This window comes from Belonocnema kinseyi, chromosome 9 (genome assembly GCF_010883055.1).
Source record: "Belonocnema kinseyi isolate 2016_QV_RU_SX_M_011 chromosome 9, B_treatae_v1, whole genome shotgun sequence".
Taxonomy (NCBI): Eukaryota; Metazoa; Arthropoda; class Insecta; order Hymenoptera; family Cynipidae; genus Belonocnema; species Belonocnema kinseyi.
The window spans coordinates 80,582,311-80,599,419 of NC_046665.1; the positions used below are offsets into that span (position 1 = coordinate 80,582,311).

The following is a 17,109-nucleotide window of genomic DNA, read 5'->3' on the forward strand; positions in this document are numbered from 1 at the left end:
ATTTGATTTATACATGAAAAATAGCCGAACTCTGTATTTTTGTATGAAAATTTTTAAATAATTAATAATGTTTGTAAAGTTGCAAAGTATCATAGCAAAGGGTTATCGTAAAGACAATCTTTGTTGAATCCGTAAATAAATGAACCCTATTCATTAAAAACTATCCAAACTCTGAATATTTTTATGAAAATTGTTTAAATAATTATTGTTAAATTAAAAAGGTTTATAGCGAAGTGTAATTATAAAGACATTCTTTTTTGATTCCGTGAACAAATTGAGCCTCTTCGTTTAAAAATATCCAAAATCTGATTTTGTTCATGAAAATTGTTTAAATAATAATTAATCATTATTGTCAATTTGAAAATTTTAAAGCGAAGAGTATTTGTAAAAACATTTTTTTGTTGATTCCGTAAACAATTTGAGCCTTTTCGTTTAAAAATATCCAAACTCTGATTTGGTATATAAAAATTGTTTAAATAATCAGTGATTATTGTTAGTTTGAAAAGTTTCATAGCAAAGAGTAATCAAAAAGAAATTCTTTGTTGAGTCCGTAAAAAAATGAGGCTATTCGGTTAAAAATATCCGAACTCTGAATTTCTTTATGAAAACTGTTTTAATAATGATTAATTATTGTGAATTTGCAAAGTTTCATAACAAAGAGTTATCGCAAAGATATTCTAAGTTGACTACGTAAATTTCTGCTCCACCAACATATGATAGTTCCTTATAAAGCGATATTTTTCGAGATCTTTCTAGCACTGCGCATGCGTCGTTTAAAATTATAAAATCTGCAAATTCATTGTTTGTAACAAACGATAATTGAAAAATAATTAAAAATAATTCTTTGATAAAAATATAATTATAAAGTGAAAGTTAAAATAATTATTTAATTTTACTTCTTCACCATTATTATTTGTTGTAAACAATTAATTTACCCACATCATAATTTTAAATAAGCGCGCCAATAGTAACATGATCCAGGTTACTTTTTAATATAGGGCAGTTGATTTTTCAACGCAAAAGATTTTCAACCAACAGGAACGACGATTTTCGAATAAAATACATGAATTCTCGATGAAATGGTTGAATTTTTAACTAATAAAGATCCATTTTCAAATAAATACTTGAATTTTAAACTACAAAGAGAATATTCCGCCAGCAGAAATAGAATAGTTAAATATTCAGTTGAAAATATTACTTTTCTCGCAAGGAAGAAAGCACACTTTCAACGAAAGTGATGTATTTTCAATTACAATGATGAATCTTCAACCGGAATAGATGAATTAAAAAAAAACAAGAATTATTATAAAACATGAATTTTCAAGTTAAAAAGATAAATTTACAACCAAGTAGTTTAATTTTAAAGGAAAGATATCACTTTCCAACCAACAATGGAATAGCTCAATTGTATAGTTAAAAAAATACTGGTGAAAAACCCGATGAATTTTCAACTAAACCGATGATTCTTTCAGTAGAATTTTTTAATTTTAAATGAAATATATGATTTTTCAAGTAAAATAATGAATCTTTAACTATAATTGTTAAATTTTAAACCAAAGCCAAATCAAAATTTGAACAGAATAACAGAACAGCTACAGTTTCAAGTGGAATGTTTTGATTTTCAGTAAAAAAAAAAGTAATTTTTGAGCTAACGAAAAGACGATTTTGCAACAAAATAGCTTCCTTTTCTTAAATTTAAATAAAATTTAGCTTAATTCAACATTTAAATTAAATTTAGGTGAATTTAAGAATTAAATAAAGTTTTGTTAAATTAAATTAATTTCTCGTCTCGTTTCTTTTAAAAGGGAAATTTTCTAGATACTAAGTAAATAAGTTTTAAAATAATTCTATTTGTCCTTTAAGATTTATTGTAGTGCAATTTTTTAAATTATGTTGTAAAACTAAATTTAAAGATTGAATACAACTTAGATCATTTCAAAAAGTGAGTACATTTTATTTAAATTCATAATTTAAGTAAAATTTAGTTAAATTTAAGTAAATCTCAGTTAAAATTGTAGATGTTGAGTGGTGTTAAATGGTGTTAAATAAAGTACAATCTAGTTAAATAAAAATGAAACTGTCGTTAAATGTTAAATTTAATTTAATTGAATACAGATCTGTGGGTTCTTTCTTGGCTTCACTGATGGAGAGCATTCAAATAAGCTGGAGAAATTTTTAAAAAATGCCCTTATTTTTATAATAATTAGTTAAACTCAACAAAAAAACTCAGGAAAGTAATTAGGACTCATAGATCTACATTTTTTGTTTTGAAACTTTTCAGAAGTCGACAATGTCAAAATATAAAAGGAAGCATTTAAACTTCAGCATTACTATTTTGCATGGAAATACTTTTATTCCACAATTTTATTTCAAATTAGAAGTATGTTAGCAATTAAATAATTATTCCATTCAAAATTATTCAGTTTCGAAAATTGGATTATAACTTCAAAGCCTTTGAAATTAAAAGGTTTTAAATGAGAGAAATTTGAAATGAAAGAATTAAAATTACAGTGTAATTATTTTCTTTTAGAATCGTAAAAATAAAATAATTATTATTAAAAGAAACTAGTTTATAAATTTGAAATTCAAAATCTCAGTATTTGTAAAATTTCGAATATTCTTTGAGTATAACCTGTCAATTTAAATTATTTAATTTTAAATGTTTTAAATGAAATTACTTATGATTTGGCAATACATTTTTTCACCTTTTAGGATATAAATAATTTAAAGCTGCAATAAGCCAAATAAGTTGCAATAAGTCAAACTTCGTGAAAAATTGGAATAAATGTAAAGCCTTTGAAATCGAAAACTTTTTATATGGAGAGGAATTTTAAATTGAAAGGTTTTAATACATTTTCAATTTAAAACATTCAAATTGCGTAATTTTATAAACAGAAATTTCAAGAATTGTATTATTTAAAACTTTTTCATAGAGTGGATAAATTAAAAATGCAAGCATTAATATTTTTATAATTTCGAAAATGCCTTAAATATATAATCTGATAAATTTAAATTATTTAATTTTGAAAGTTTTGAATTGAAAATTGAAATGCAGAATTCTAAATGTTTGTATTTGGGTATTATCAGATTTTGGAGGCCATTAGTTTAAGCCTAATCAAGTTAGAAGGCTTACAGTTGTCAATTTTACTATATTAAACCCTTATATTCAAAACCAAATTAAATTAAATTAAGCATTATAACGCTAAGCGTAAATAATTTTAAAATATCTTCCTTTTTAATTTAATAGACTCAATATTAAAATGGAAGTTTTAATATTGTCAGAAATAAATATTCACTTTAACTTCAAGTACCTAGATGACAGTTTTGACTTGTCATGTTCATTGTAATTTTTACATTATGTCTAATTGTCTACTGTGTTATAAATTGGAGTTAGAAGAAAGTTGTGAATAATACAATAGAGCGGAATTAAACTTCGGTTTTCAATAAAGATCTTTGAAAAGGAGTATACCATTTTTGAAAAAATAAGTCTTAAAAAAAAGTTCGATTCATAATTTTATTCAAATATGCAATTCCTTCAAAATTTATTTTTAATTATGCAAGAAATAAACATTGTTAATATCTTTTTCAAATAAAAAAGTGGGGTTTTTGCATGATTGTCGTTATTTTTCTTTAAAAAACCTTTTTTGTTAATGAGGTAATTAATTTATAATCATTAAGTTTTTAAAATGTTGTAAAAGAAACTGAAAGTTAATCAAATATTTAAATTATTAGAAAATAAATTTATTTACGAACAAATTTAAAAAAGCAAGTTTTTTATAAAAGGAAAGAATTTAGAATAATTATTTTAGCAAAATCAAAAATTTTGAATGGAATTAAATGTGCAAACAGTTAAACAAGTAAATGCAAACAAAAGTTTAATCGACCAGCTGGAAAGTATAGTTTTCTATACATGACCGGTGGAGAAAATTTTAGAGTTTCAACTTATTTTTCTCAATAAATACAAAATAAAGAAATAAAAGCGATAATTAAAGGAAACTAAATAAAAAACTAAGGAAACTTATATATTTATTAAAAATAAAATAAAATAGAAACGGCGTCAAATTCTTTACAAAAATATAGACTATTAAAGTATGTAACAGTTCTGTGAATTTATAGTATTGGTTTATATTATTTTTCATGATTGCGGTTTACAAAATGTAATTAGCTTAGATATAAAAACAACAAAAATACGAAAATTATGGCGATTTTTATGTCAAGTTTTAGTATTAAATGCTAATAAAAAATTACATTTTTTCTTAAGGTTAGATTTCTGGAGCAGAGAAAATGACATTTTGTAAGATTGAGTTACTTCTTATTTGAATTTCAAAAAATGGTTCATATTTATAACATGGCCTTAGCTAAACTGTATAAGCAAGTCGTAATTTCCTTTGACTTTCGAAAATGCTTCTTACACTTTACAGCTGTTAAAAAACTCATATACCACTAAATTCACAAATATTTAAAAAATGCAACATTTCAGAAGACATTTGTCTAGGTCTATAAGGAAATTTAGGAAAAAAAATTGTTTATAAGTTTTTATAAAGAAATTTTTTTCAGAATTTTTATTTCTTTGACCAGAAAAAAATAGTAAGGACATATTCAACCACAATTCTAGTTGATTTAACCAGTTTTTTTAGCTTATTTAAATTGAAATAAAACTTAACTGTATATTCAAATTCACTTTTCTACTAATTTCCAAAAAAATTATAACTTAAATAAAAAATAAACTTTTTAATTCAAAATTGTTATTACTATTTTATACTAACATCTTTGCTACATTTTGGGCATAATTTTGATTTCAAAAAGTCTTTAGAGTTTTTGAATTGCTTCAAGACCTTTTCTACTCAATTAAAATTATTTTTCCATTCACTTGTAAAGAAAAATTAGATTATTACCATTTTGGATTTCAAATGTACTATAATTTGTCGCGACCGAATATATGGTTGCCTGTCGCGCCTCTACAAGTATGTGGCCGAACTAAAAGCAATATATATATATGTAAGACCACAAAGTTGCCTGCCGCGCTAACAACCGGTATGCGGTGCAACTAATTTCATGCCGTATCTAGGACGTAATATCTTTGGTTTAGCATAGTTATTGGGATCTGAAATCTTGAAGGCACCACTAGCGGCAAAAGCAATAGCTATAATTTTTGATTTCACAAAATCAACACCTGCATGTAGAAAGTTCGTAGAAGGAGAAAGAATTTTGCATGCAGGACACCTTCTATTTTGCGGAAAAAAGGTCGAAAATAAAACTTCAGTTTCTATTATTGTATTTTCTTTGCAAACTTCGAATTTAAAAACTCTTGTTGTCTAAATAATAAATTCTTCAATTTTTTCCTCTCATAAACATTTTAAATGTAATACTAACTATCGACATTTCAGTGCAAAATTTAATTCCTATCAAAATGAAATGACAAATCAGCAGTACTTTGTTCAGAATTGAGGTTATGTTGATATATTTGTACCTAAAATAATATTTTTATTTAGAACCTGTTTTGATTATTTTCATTCGGAATACCAAAAAATGATTGACGAATAAAAAGGATAAATACTTGATGATTATAACTTTTTCTTCAAACTTTGTTATTCACAGTGGAACAAGCTTGAAAATCCGTTTGAATTTGGTACATTTTTTACTTTATTTTGTTTTATTTCTCGAGCCACATTATTAGTAAATGCTATAAATGAACTATAGGATTTTTCATATATTTTTTTAAATAGAAGTTTATTTACATGTCAGAAAAACCAAACAGTTCCTTGCTTTCAAGCAGTAGAAGAGCAACCAAACACACAACAAAACACTTTGCTCTTCGATTTTCGTGGCGAAAACTACATTGATAAAGTTTGATTTATTTTATTTGTAAATTTTTATTTCTCACTTTTTATTTTTATCCCGGTGTCATTGTAAAAAACATTGTAAAACCTTAGAAAAATTATTTTCGTATATTCGCCTATACTTCCCGTCAAAATTTACCTACGCTCAGGGCTGTTCGATTCTGGCACCAGGTGGCATATTCGAGATCTAACCTCTAAATAAAATAAGATAGAAAATCGGGTTGTTCAGAATTCGTGACTCGATTCTGAAGTTTTTTGAAATGTTCTGTATTGGATACATAAGGCAATCATATGTCTAGAGCGGGTTAGAAGGACAAAAAATATATATGTATATAAATTGTAGTGTTTCATTCGAGCGATATCCCTTGCGGAACAATCTGAAAGAAAGTATCTTTCCGATTTCTATGTGAACTTTGCTTCCGTTTCTTTCCGAACGCTTTATGTTTCCGAAGTTTTCCGGGGCCTTTCGGAACTTTTGCGACGTGTCCCACTCCATTTACTTCTTTCAAAACCTTTACGATTTCTTTCCGAATAAATGACGCAGTGTCCCAATAGTTTATTCTGATTTTTCTCCTGCGTCCCACTGTTTATGTTCGTTCCGATTTCTTTCTGAATAAATGTTAAATATATGATATATATATATATATTTATTTATTAATATACATTCAATAAATAAATATATAAATATAAAGAAATAGAGGCTAACTAGAGGGACACTCTGCACTGATTGGAAAAAATCGGAAAGAAGAAGGAGAAAGGGACATTGGGAAAGAATCAGAAAGATTTGTAGGACAGCTCGACGATCGGAAAGAAACGGAAGCAAAGTTTACATAGCCCTTTCCGATTCTTTCCAAACCCTTTTCGAAACCTTTCTGAATCTTTTCAAAGCGGCCTTTCCGATTTTTCCCTTTTTCCGGCAGGGGTGTGACGAGAAACCTACTAAACGAGGAAAAATCTCGTTCAATTGTCCAAATTATCGTCTCGGTGAAACTCGTTTCCAAAACGTATTAGTTCAATTGAGCTATGTCATGTATATTTGACACATGTCAAGTATCTTAATTTTTTTCACCCTGCTTATGATAACCCTCTACTAAATGCCTTATAGAAACTTATACAAATGGACAAAATGATATATAGAACCATATTGAGCCATATAGAATTTATAAAATTTCTATATGTTTCTATATAGCCTTTTGGCCATTTCTATAGGTTTCTATAAGACATTTAATGGACAGAAATTAAAGTAAATGTGGGTTTGTTTGTTTATTTCATATTTTTCTTCCAATATTTGACATCCAAAACGTCAAAATTCAAAATAAGTAGATGACGAGACGATCCGACCCGATCAAAACAAAAGTTTCAACGAGTAGGGCATATCGTAAAACCTTTCGGGAGCAAAGTGTAGTCGAGCGAGATAACCGATTTACTCGGCTCGAATGCAATACTATATTGTTCTTCTAACCTGCCCTAGACATGTGGTAGCCCTACTCGACCAAAGATAGAACGAATTTTCAACAAGATAGATTATTTTTCAACCTAAAGAAAATTTAATGAATTTGAAAAAACTAAAAACGATCAATTTTCAACAAAAAATAGAACAGTTATGTTTTTAGTGAAAACAATTTCTTTTAAACAAAAATAAAAAATTCGATTTAAAAAAGCAGTTATCGCAGAATATGTGCAGAATAGTTTTAAAAATATTACCTGCTCAAGCGCATGACTGTCATCTTCTCCATCAATCTGTGCCTGTTCACTTTCTTGTTTAACAGAAACTTCATCACTTTTATTATGACAAGCTGTCTTTGGCTGAAAATAATAAAGGGCATATATTTAAAAATATATAAATCAATAATAAATATTTAAAATCTATAGTAATAGAAATTATTTACTTACATTACGCTTTTCTTGTAAAAAAGCTTCAAAGTCACCTCTGTCTTTCTGTTTTATGACCGTGACTTTTCCATTGCAGTTTCTGTGATAACCGAACTCATTTCGCGATTCTTCACTAAGACGTAGATCGCCGTATTTGTATTTTTTCTCTTTTCGGAAAGCAACTACATTAATACATTTCTGCAAGGATTCATCACTGAACTCCAATACCTTTCCGTCACATTTCTCACAAACATAACACCACTTCATTATTGCGTTAACAGGAACTGAACAATGTTCCAGGCAAGACAGGACTAAACATCGTAACTAAACACCGAAAACGAGATCCATGGGAGAAAGTGAGTCAGCCGAGAAACCCTCAGAAGCCTTCCCTACCGCACCGCACCCATGCAGCAACCTTGAACCCCTAACTGGAATGAAGACTCATACTAGGTACCCTACCATCCCTTCTAAAAGATTGCAGCAGAATCAAATAAATTCCAGAAAAATATACCCTCGTCGCACAATTCCGTCAAACTGAGCCTTTGCAGCATGATTTTTTCGTTTAGAGAGGGCTTGAAAGCTTTCATTTACACTTTGTCTTATCATGATAACACAGGTACATGAAAAAAATCAAAAGCCTTGTGTACCAGACGAGACCAGCATTTCTATTTTTGGGGCAGCTGAAACCGCATCCGGGATTGTTTTGCCTTAGGCAGGTCACATTTAGTTCCTAACCTCAAAAAAGTTATAAAAGTTGAAACATTTTTTTTCTCACTTTTCGAGGTTAGGAACGAAATGCGACCTGCCCGAGTAAAAAAACGGATTCGGGTTTAGCTAGCACAAAAGCGTATAGAAATGTTTGGCTTGTCTGGTGAATACATTTTTTGATTTTTTTCGAGTGCTTGTGCAATCGATATAGATACTTATAGCGCATTCGTTTATCCTGCACTGGTGTAGAGTAAGAACTCTCCGATCTCTCCGTCTTACTTCTTCTTACTTCTTACTCCGACCTGCGTCGGTGCAGATCGGAGTGCACCAGTGCAGGATAACCGAGTACGCTATTAGTAAAGTTTAAGGATCCCCTTCAGGACCGCTGAAGTCGAAGCTCGTCAAGGTCGGAGGATGCAGCAATAAATTTTCCGACGGCACTCATTGCCCGCTACAAGATGGTATACATTTTATTCCAATACAAGATGACAGGTGTTTAAAAAAAAATCGATCGCTGAGAAGAGTGGAGTAGTCGAGACCTGACCTGACGCTGCCAGAGTACTTTGTTCAAAAACCTATCGTCGCAAAGGCACTTTCTTTTCACGGGGAAAATGATGTTTACAGTTACGGGCCATCGATAAACTACTTTAACAATTTTTGCTTTTTCACCTCCCCCTCCTCCTGAAGCAACGTAACCATTATAGTTAATGCAGAATTTCACGTTTATCATTTAAAAAAAAAATAATGCAGATAACATATTGAATTTAATACAAAATATATTGCAGTTTCGATAGAATAGTTGAATTTTCAACCAAAAAAGATTTTCTATCGAATTTTTAACGCAAAAAGACAAATTAACAAAAAAAATGTTTAACTAAACAGTTGCATTAAAAACTAGACACCAAAAAAGATAAAATTTCAACCAAGAGGAGGACTTTTCTACTATGAAAAATAAATTTTCAATCAAAAAGGATGAATTTTCGACAACGAAGTTACCAAAAATGACGACTTTAACAAAATAGGAAAATTTTCCAGAAATAATTATATTTCTAACAAAATAGTTTAATTTCTAACTTAATATTTAAATTTACAACATAGCAAGATGCATTTTCGATCGAATGATGGAATTTATTAACAAAAAAATTTTAATTTAATCAAATATTTGAATTTTCAACAAAATATTTCATCCAGAAAGATAAATTTTTATACATAAGTTGTATTTTCAACAAACAAGATTAATTTTCCACCCAAAGATACGACTTGAACAAAATACATGCATTTTCTAACAAATATTTGACTTTTTAACTTATACAATATCAAGTTTAAACCAAAACCAAAAAATTAATTGTCTACAAGAGCGGTTCCCAAACTTTTTTTGTAGGTTTCAGGGAGGGGCAGGGCCGCCACCATCAATCAATTTCCTAATCTAATTTTAAGCAAATGAAAAGAAAGTTGATGAAAATCGGCTAATATCTTCAATGCCAGTTGAGAATTCTTGTAATTTTGCATGTACTTAAAGATATGCTTAATTAATCGAAATGTGAACCTATTTTCATTCACTTTTTTTTCATTATCTTAAAATTACATCAGGAAAATGATTCGGATAATTAGAATTGACTTGTGCCATGTCTTTAGGATTTTAGTTACTGAAACAGCCTTAAATCTAATGGCAATGAAAGGTCTTCATAGCGGGGGGGCTGTCGAGTGGCTGGGCCTAGGGTGGCATCCCCCTGTCGGCGGAAGGGGCAGTCGTCATTTCCTCACGGCTACCTGAGTACTCTTCCCCTTCCAGTGTGCACCAACACTACCCCTCACTGAATTTAAAGTTGCTCCACGACCTCGATGCTACGTCCCCTGTGGAGATACTCCCTTTGTCATCCAACTTGTATCTACTATCTATTTCTATTTCAAGAATATCAGTATGTCCAAGAAAATCATTTAAATATACAAAATTAGGTTAATTTCAATCTAATAAAGTATAAACATGATGTATGAACATTTTATCGACGCAAAAATTATACAATTTTCCACTTTTGGTCAATTGTACATACAATACAATAAAATTATAAATAATAAATGAAAACAATAATAAACAATAAAAAATAATAAAACTTTAAATACAATTTTCCACGTTTTAAGTAATGATCTTACAATGATTCTCGTATGTTGCAGTTTTTCTACAATTTTTAGCTTTTGGTCCAATTTTGGATTGTAGTGACGTTTGGCAACGTCGAGTGTGAGAATGTGTGTTATTCGAAATTTGCGCATAAACTCGAGCACGTGGAACAGATGCGACATTGAAATACCTTAAGTTCACTAACGCCAGTCATACATTTATGGTATAAATAATTATTTTTCTATTCTTATAGGCTCTGAATGATACTTTTCGAAGCAGATATGGATTTCGGATAACATTCTATCTATGTCAGAATTATTTTAGATTTTTTCATTTTTCAATCTTATTATATACTATACTACAAAAAGTACGTATTTCCATGAGACAACATATTATTTTCAATCATTGATTTCTCGACTATGAAGATGTGAAAGGTTCAAAAATTTTAACCAGAGCTTCAGTACATTTTAATACAACTGTCATTCAAATATCAAACGATTCTCATTTGTAATTCTATTACCGAGCGTACTCCCTTAAGTTAACAGACGTAAGTGTTTCAAGAAGTTATTATTCTGTAGAAATTGTAGATGTACGTCGTTCGCTTAAGGGTCAGGTGAATTGATAATAATTAAGTTGTTTCACACGTTTCGGCCCACAATGGTGGCCCTCATCTGTGAGTTTGATTAAATCTGTGAACAATACATATTGTCTTGATAAGTACGCATTTTTACAAGTAGAGGTGTTATTCCTTAAATTATATACATTATATAACTTGAAATTAAAATTTTATTTTATTTTATTAATAACTATTGATAAAGCATGCAGCATTCTTAAAACAATTTCTTTTAACGACATACAACACTGATGAAAAAAAATTACGATGCAATAGTAAAATTTATTAACAAATTTTTTTAAATTGTCAGAAAACATTGCAGTTCCTTAAAAATTGCCCTGTAGTAAAAATATCAAATTATAAAAAACTTTGTAGTCGAATAATTATTATGTATTCTTTTAAAAATGTTCTTTTCCTTTCGACGATAAGTTTATTTTGAAAGTTATACCAATTTTTTTACTTTTACAGAAATAATTCTTTTGATAAAAGAAAATTTATTACCTATTTTTACGAATTCTTTAGCTAAAATGTTTAAACTTGAAAGCAGAATTATATAATTATATAACTACTATGTTTTGTTTTTTTACAAACTTATTTTGTACTGCAGGGTGATTTTGGAAATATTTTACTTCCACATAAGTAATTTTAAACGGTAAAAGAAAATTCAGTACATGACAATTTCAAAAATTGAAATTATAAACATTTTGAAAAATTAAAAAAATTACAGAGATATAAAACTTTGTTGAAGAAAAATTTGTATATAAGAAATAGAGGAAAATTTTTTCAAGTACAATGTTCCTCAACAATCTGTATACTTACTACTGTGAAAAAAATGTGCAACCTTGGCAGTGGAAGGGGAAGGTACCGCAGGTAGCCGTGGAGGAAAAGACGATCGCCCGATAGAATATGCCCAATAAAATGTTCTGCAGAAATGGAATCACAAAGATACTATTGAATTGGAACTAAACGAGCCACTAGAGTCTAGCTTGAACAAAGGAGCAGGTGCAAAGTTGAGTGTTGTTTTTGCTGCCTGCGCGCTACCAACTTGCACCAATAGACTATATACATGATCCAATGGATTATATACGTGAATTCTCCAAGTTCAGTAAAAATTTGAGAACAAATTTCACAAGAAATGCGTAGCGATATTTATCATTCTTTCCCATAACAGATGCCTGAATATAAAATATATCAATTTATATAAAAAATTTAATAAAAGAGGAGAATGAGGTTATGCTAATAATATCTTATCAAATGGATTAGTCGAATATGGTATCCGTGATCAAATTGTAATCCTTCAATATGATGTAGATCGCTGTATTTGAATAATTTCCTTTCCGGAAAGCATTGCCGTTCATACAACATTCCCCTGTTTTCATGAAACTGCCCCTTTTTCTCGTTTTTTTTTAACGAAAATTCTAACTGAATTAATAGAACCCAATACGAAAATCCAATCATTATTTTCGTTGAAAGTGAATTCTTTTTAATTGAAAAGTCTACGATTATATTTTAGGTTCAGGATTATTCTCTTTTGGTTAAAAATCCTATTATTTGGTTAAAATAATATAATTCTGGTTAAAGATTAATTTTATTGTTTATTTTATATTTATGTTTGAAAATTTAACAATGTGGTCGAAAATTAACTTTTTAAAATAAAAATGTAACTACTTGGTTGAAAGTTTAACTACATTGTTAAAATTTCATTTTCTTAGTTGAAGATCCATCTCTTTGATGGAAAATTGACGTATGTTGTTGAAAATTCGTTTGTTTCATTATTTATTCAACTGAAAATTTAATGATATTTTTAGTTGAAAATTTGTCTTTAGTTCTTCTTTATTCATAATGTGTCCCCTAAGCCTAAGGGTTTACATGACTTTCCTTTCTTATTGTTACGGAATTTCCCGAAAGATTAAACCCTTTTCCAAATCGTTTAGGGCTAACATTAAAGAAAATTCCGTAACCGTGTAGACAGCGCCTACAAATTAATATTCTTAATTTGAAAATATGCATATGCATATGCGACGCATTTTGTGAAGGGCATTATTTATAGAGGATACAGGATCGCTCGGCCTTTTTCAAGATCTATCATTTTTTTCAACGGGAAACTGAGACGAAATGTATGACCCCTTTGAAAAAAATCCCAGTTGGAAGGGCTCGGAGAACCCTTTTTCTCGTATTACTTGACAAAGCTTGAAATACAACGTATTTTATTTAGAGTATTTTAACTAAGGAATTGCTGATAATTGTTCACAAATAAATGTTTTCGACTATTTTTTAGGAAATGTAAATTGTGAGTATAAAAAATTACATATGCATTGAATATTTTGTTGAACAATATTAAAGTCATGAAAACTGAACATTCATTATTTTCTTTCATAATTCTTAATTTTAGCGTGAAATTTCGGTTTTTGACAGTTCTGTGTCAAAACTGAGTAGATCGCTAGTAGATACAGGATCTATCTTTGGAGACCCCTGGCTTAGTCGAAGGCATACCGTGGAGCTAATCCAGTCGCGTGCGAGTCAATACCCGTTTCTTTGCGCGCACATTGTTATCTGGGTAACTTCGCGTAACTGTAGCATCAGCCTGAAAACAATATTTGTAGGTTCAAAAATACAGAAAGAAAATAAAATAAAAATTACACCAATATAAGAAAATTCTATAAAATCTAGATAATTGTTAATTAACTTTTTTGTGTTCATTTTCTGAGTATAAACACTTTGTTAATTATTATGTTCTTTCCTCGCAGTTCATGCTTTACCAAAATCCATGGACATTATTGAAAACTTTTTTAGATTCAATATGTATATTTAAGGAAAATAACTCATTCAAATAATCCTACGAATTTCAAACATTATATACATACAATTTTATAACATATTTATAATATAAGTAGATGTTGAAATTATCACTATTTTTCAATAAATCTTTAACCACATTTATAGTGTTTAGGCTTATTTGTAGAGTACGTAAATTCTTTATTTACAAATTAGTTTCTTGACAAGCGTCATTATATCATGGGATTTTTACTATAAAAATAAAGATATTACGTGCCTCATGCAAGAAATTCAAAAAATTGAGAATATATAAAATATAAAAAATTAGCATTTTTAATTTTGAATCTATTATTACCCTTCATTTTTTTGATTTTTTTTAAATCTAGTTTTATTAGGACAAACTCCTGAAATATACAAAAGATTTTTCAGACCTACACTAAGAAAAAAAGGTCTTGATTATTATAGCCAGAAAAGAGTCCTTAATTGTAAGAAAGATTTTTCAAAGAGAGCTAGAAACAAATAATAAAAAAATACAGAAAAATTGATTTTGGAAGAATGTGTATCTTTCTGACTTTTTAGACCTGTCAAATACAACGAAAAACTCAATAATTTATAGTGATTTTGATTTGAAAAATTACTGGAAAATCTCAAATGATTAATTTCAATAATTTTTCTGCTCTTAGGCTCTTCATTTTTCAATATTTTTCTTATACAAGTGAATGTAATTTATAAGACGAAATTTTTTGTTTAAGTTATAAATAAATTGTAAACATGTGTTTGATAAAAAATTGCATTTTATTTAATAAAATTTCTGTAGGTGTATATTCATTAATGTATAATATAATTTAAAATAATAACATAAATCGATCAATTGTATGAGTATATTACAATCAGTCCTATTAAAAACGAAATGCAAAAAGCACTCCCAAAAATTCAAGGCGAAATACCATTTTCAGTATTTAGTATGATAAAAGTCGTCGATTCTGTTATAAAATCTCATATGCAAAGAAGAAAGTTCTTCAGGGTCGTTATCCAAGGGGTAATAAAATGTTTATAAAAAAATTTGCCCCTTATTTAATATTTTTTCCCTAATAGAAAAAGCGTCAACAAAACAGCTTAGTTCTGTTTCCTCCAAATATTCACATATTTTATCAAGAGCAAGATCTGGTAACTTAGCCTTTAAACAATCATTGAAAATATATACAGTTCTCTTCAACAGGCAAGCTCTTTTCTTTGCTTCTTCAATTTTTCTCTCTAATATTTGCCCATAGTTTGGAAAAGCATCTGCATAAGAATAAGAATTTAAAGTCTCTAAAATCTCTTCATTTCTAACAAACGCAGCTAATTTGGTTAGATCCTTCAAAAGAAAATCAAACATAGAAATATTACGATTACAAATTTTCTCTTTCATGTTATCTATCTCAAGGTTACAAGCTCTATACAAATCAAAAAGTACCTTATGTTTCAGCGAATCTAAATTTTTCTCACAGACATGCAATTTCAGAGCTATCATTTTACATAAATGCAAAACCAACGACTTCATGTTATTCGGTAAACAATGGAAATTGTAAGGAAAAAAACCAATATGCAAAATATAGGAAAGAGGGGTCTCTCCATTTATATTTTGAGCATTAACATCTGCCTTTATTTCGAAAAAATATTCCATTAAATGGTGGAAACCAGGGGTTTTTGAAACTTCATGAAGTGGAGAACTTCCCTGTTTATCTTTAGCATTAACATCGGCTCCGTATTTAATTAAAAGTTTCATGATAAGAAGATCTTCACGTGTTATTTTATTGCCAATATAATGAAGTGGCGTTTTTCCATGTATGTCCCTAGCATTAACATCAATTCCCTTAAGCAAGAGAATCCTAATTACATTTATTTCTTTACGTATTATAATTGCACAATGAAGAGCATTTCGGTTTTCATAACCAGTTGCATTTATATCAACCCCAATTTCGATTAAATAAGAAACAACTTCAAAATTACCCGCTGCGCATGCTCTGTGAAATGGGGTTTTTCCTAAGAAATTTTTAACATTCAATTCCGCCCCATTTTTAAGAAAATTCTTTACAGTTTTAATATCCTGCCCACAAGCTAAATGAAGAGGTGTTTCATTATTAATAGAATTTCTCACGTTTACATCAATTCCTTTAGATAAAATCATTTCAATCATTTCTGTATCTGCTCGTGATCTTGCAGCGAGGTGAAGAGCTGTATCTCCTTTGGCATCAGAATCAAAAACCGAAGCGCCACATTTTAAAAGACAGCCTACTTGTAAAAACCGTCCTAATTTTATAGCACTCTGCAATGGGTTGTTGCCACACCTGTCCTTTTTGTTGATGTCAGCTCCATGGTTAACAAAATCCTTGATCATTTTGCACGTCCCTTTTTCAATAATAGTATGAAGAACTGTCGATCCCGGAAAAGGAGGTAGATAATTTATATCAAACTCGCCCTTCGTCATTAAAATGTTTTCAAACGATTTTTCGTCCCCATTTTTAGCGGCAAATTCAAGAAGAATGGGATATTCCTTTTTAGAGATTTTACAATCGGTTCCATTCTTCAGCAGGAAATCAACTATGTTTTGAGATTGTTCAAGAAAATCATCAAAAAAGAGGTCCCCCTTTTTTTTGTCAATACTTTTTAGTCTCTTGTTTAAGAGTACTTGAACCATTTCAAGATCACCGTGTAGTAAAGCAAGATGAAGTGGAGTTCGATTATGCATGTCAATATTGTTAAAGTCGGCTCCGTAGTCCAAGAGTAATTCAGCGATTCTTAAAAAACTAGATTTTTTCCTGGAGTAAATTGACTGAGCGTTATATTCCACTGCTGAATGTAGAAGAGATAATCCGCGGAAGGAAGTTTTTGCACTGACTCCCCGTTTAAGGAGATTTTCAACATCCTTTACTGATCCAGTTTTTATTTTATGGTAGATGATTGTATCTTTATTTTCTCTCGCTTCGCTGGCATTCTCGTCATCGATATTGTATTCGTGCTCCATTGTCAACTGCAAGAGTTAAAAATTTTAATTTTAAGGCCTACAATTAATCAAGTTAAATTTGGTCATAACTATCATTATTATTAATATTTTTTATCTTTTTCACAACAATAAAATGGATGATTATAATAAATTTAGTAAAAATCTATTTTTACAGTCCAACTTGTTCACAAAAGTGACA

General features: G+C 29.2%; 1 protein-coding gene across 1 annotated transcript in view; it reads right to left on the bottom strand.

Moving 5' to 3' along the window:
* Positions 1 to 6,278: 6,278 nt before the first annotated feature.
* Positions 6,279 to 17,109, bottom strand: part of LOC117180605 (inversin-like) — a 22,156-nt gene continuing 11,325 nt past the window's right edge. The window contains exons 2-6 of the mRNA XM_033373096.1: positions 14,992 to 16,937; positions 12,099 to 12,243; positions 7,734 to 8,036; positions 7,545 to 7,646; positions 6,279 to 6,449 (exon numbers count right to left, since the gene is read on the bottom strand). Of these exons, the coding sequence (XP_033228987.1) occupies positions 6,279 to 6,449; positions 7,545 to 7,646; positions 7,734 to 8,036; positions 12,099 to 12,243; positions 14,992 to 16,937 (2,667 nt within the window). The remainder of the gene's footprint in view (positions 6,450 to 7,544; positions 7,647 to 7,733; positions 8,037 to 12,098; positions 12,244 to 14,991; positions 16,938 to 17,109) is intronic.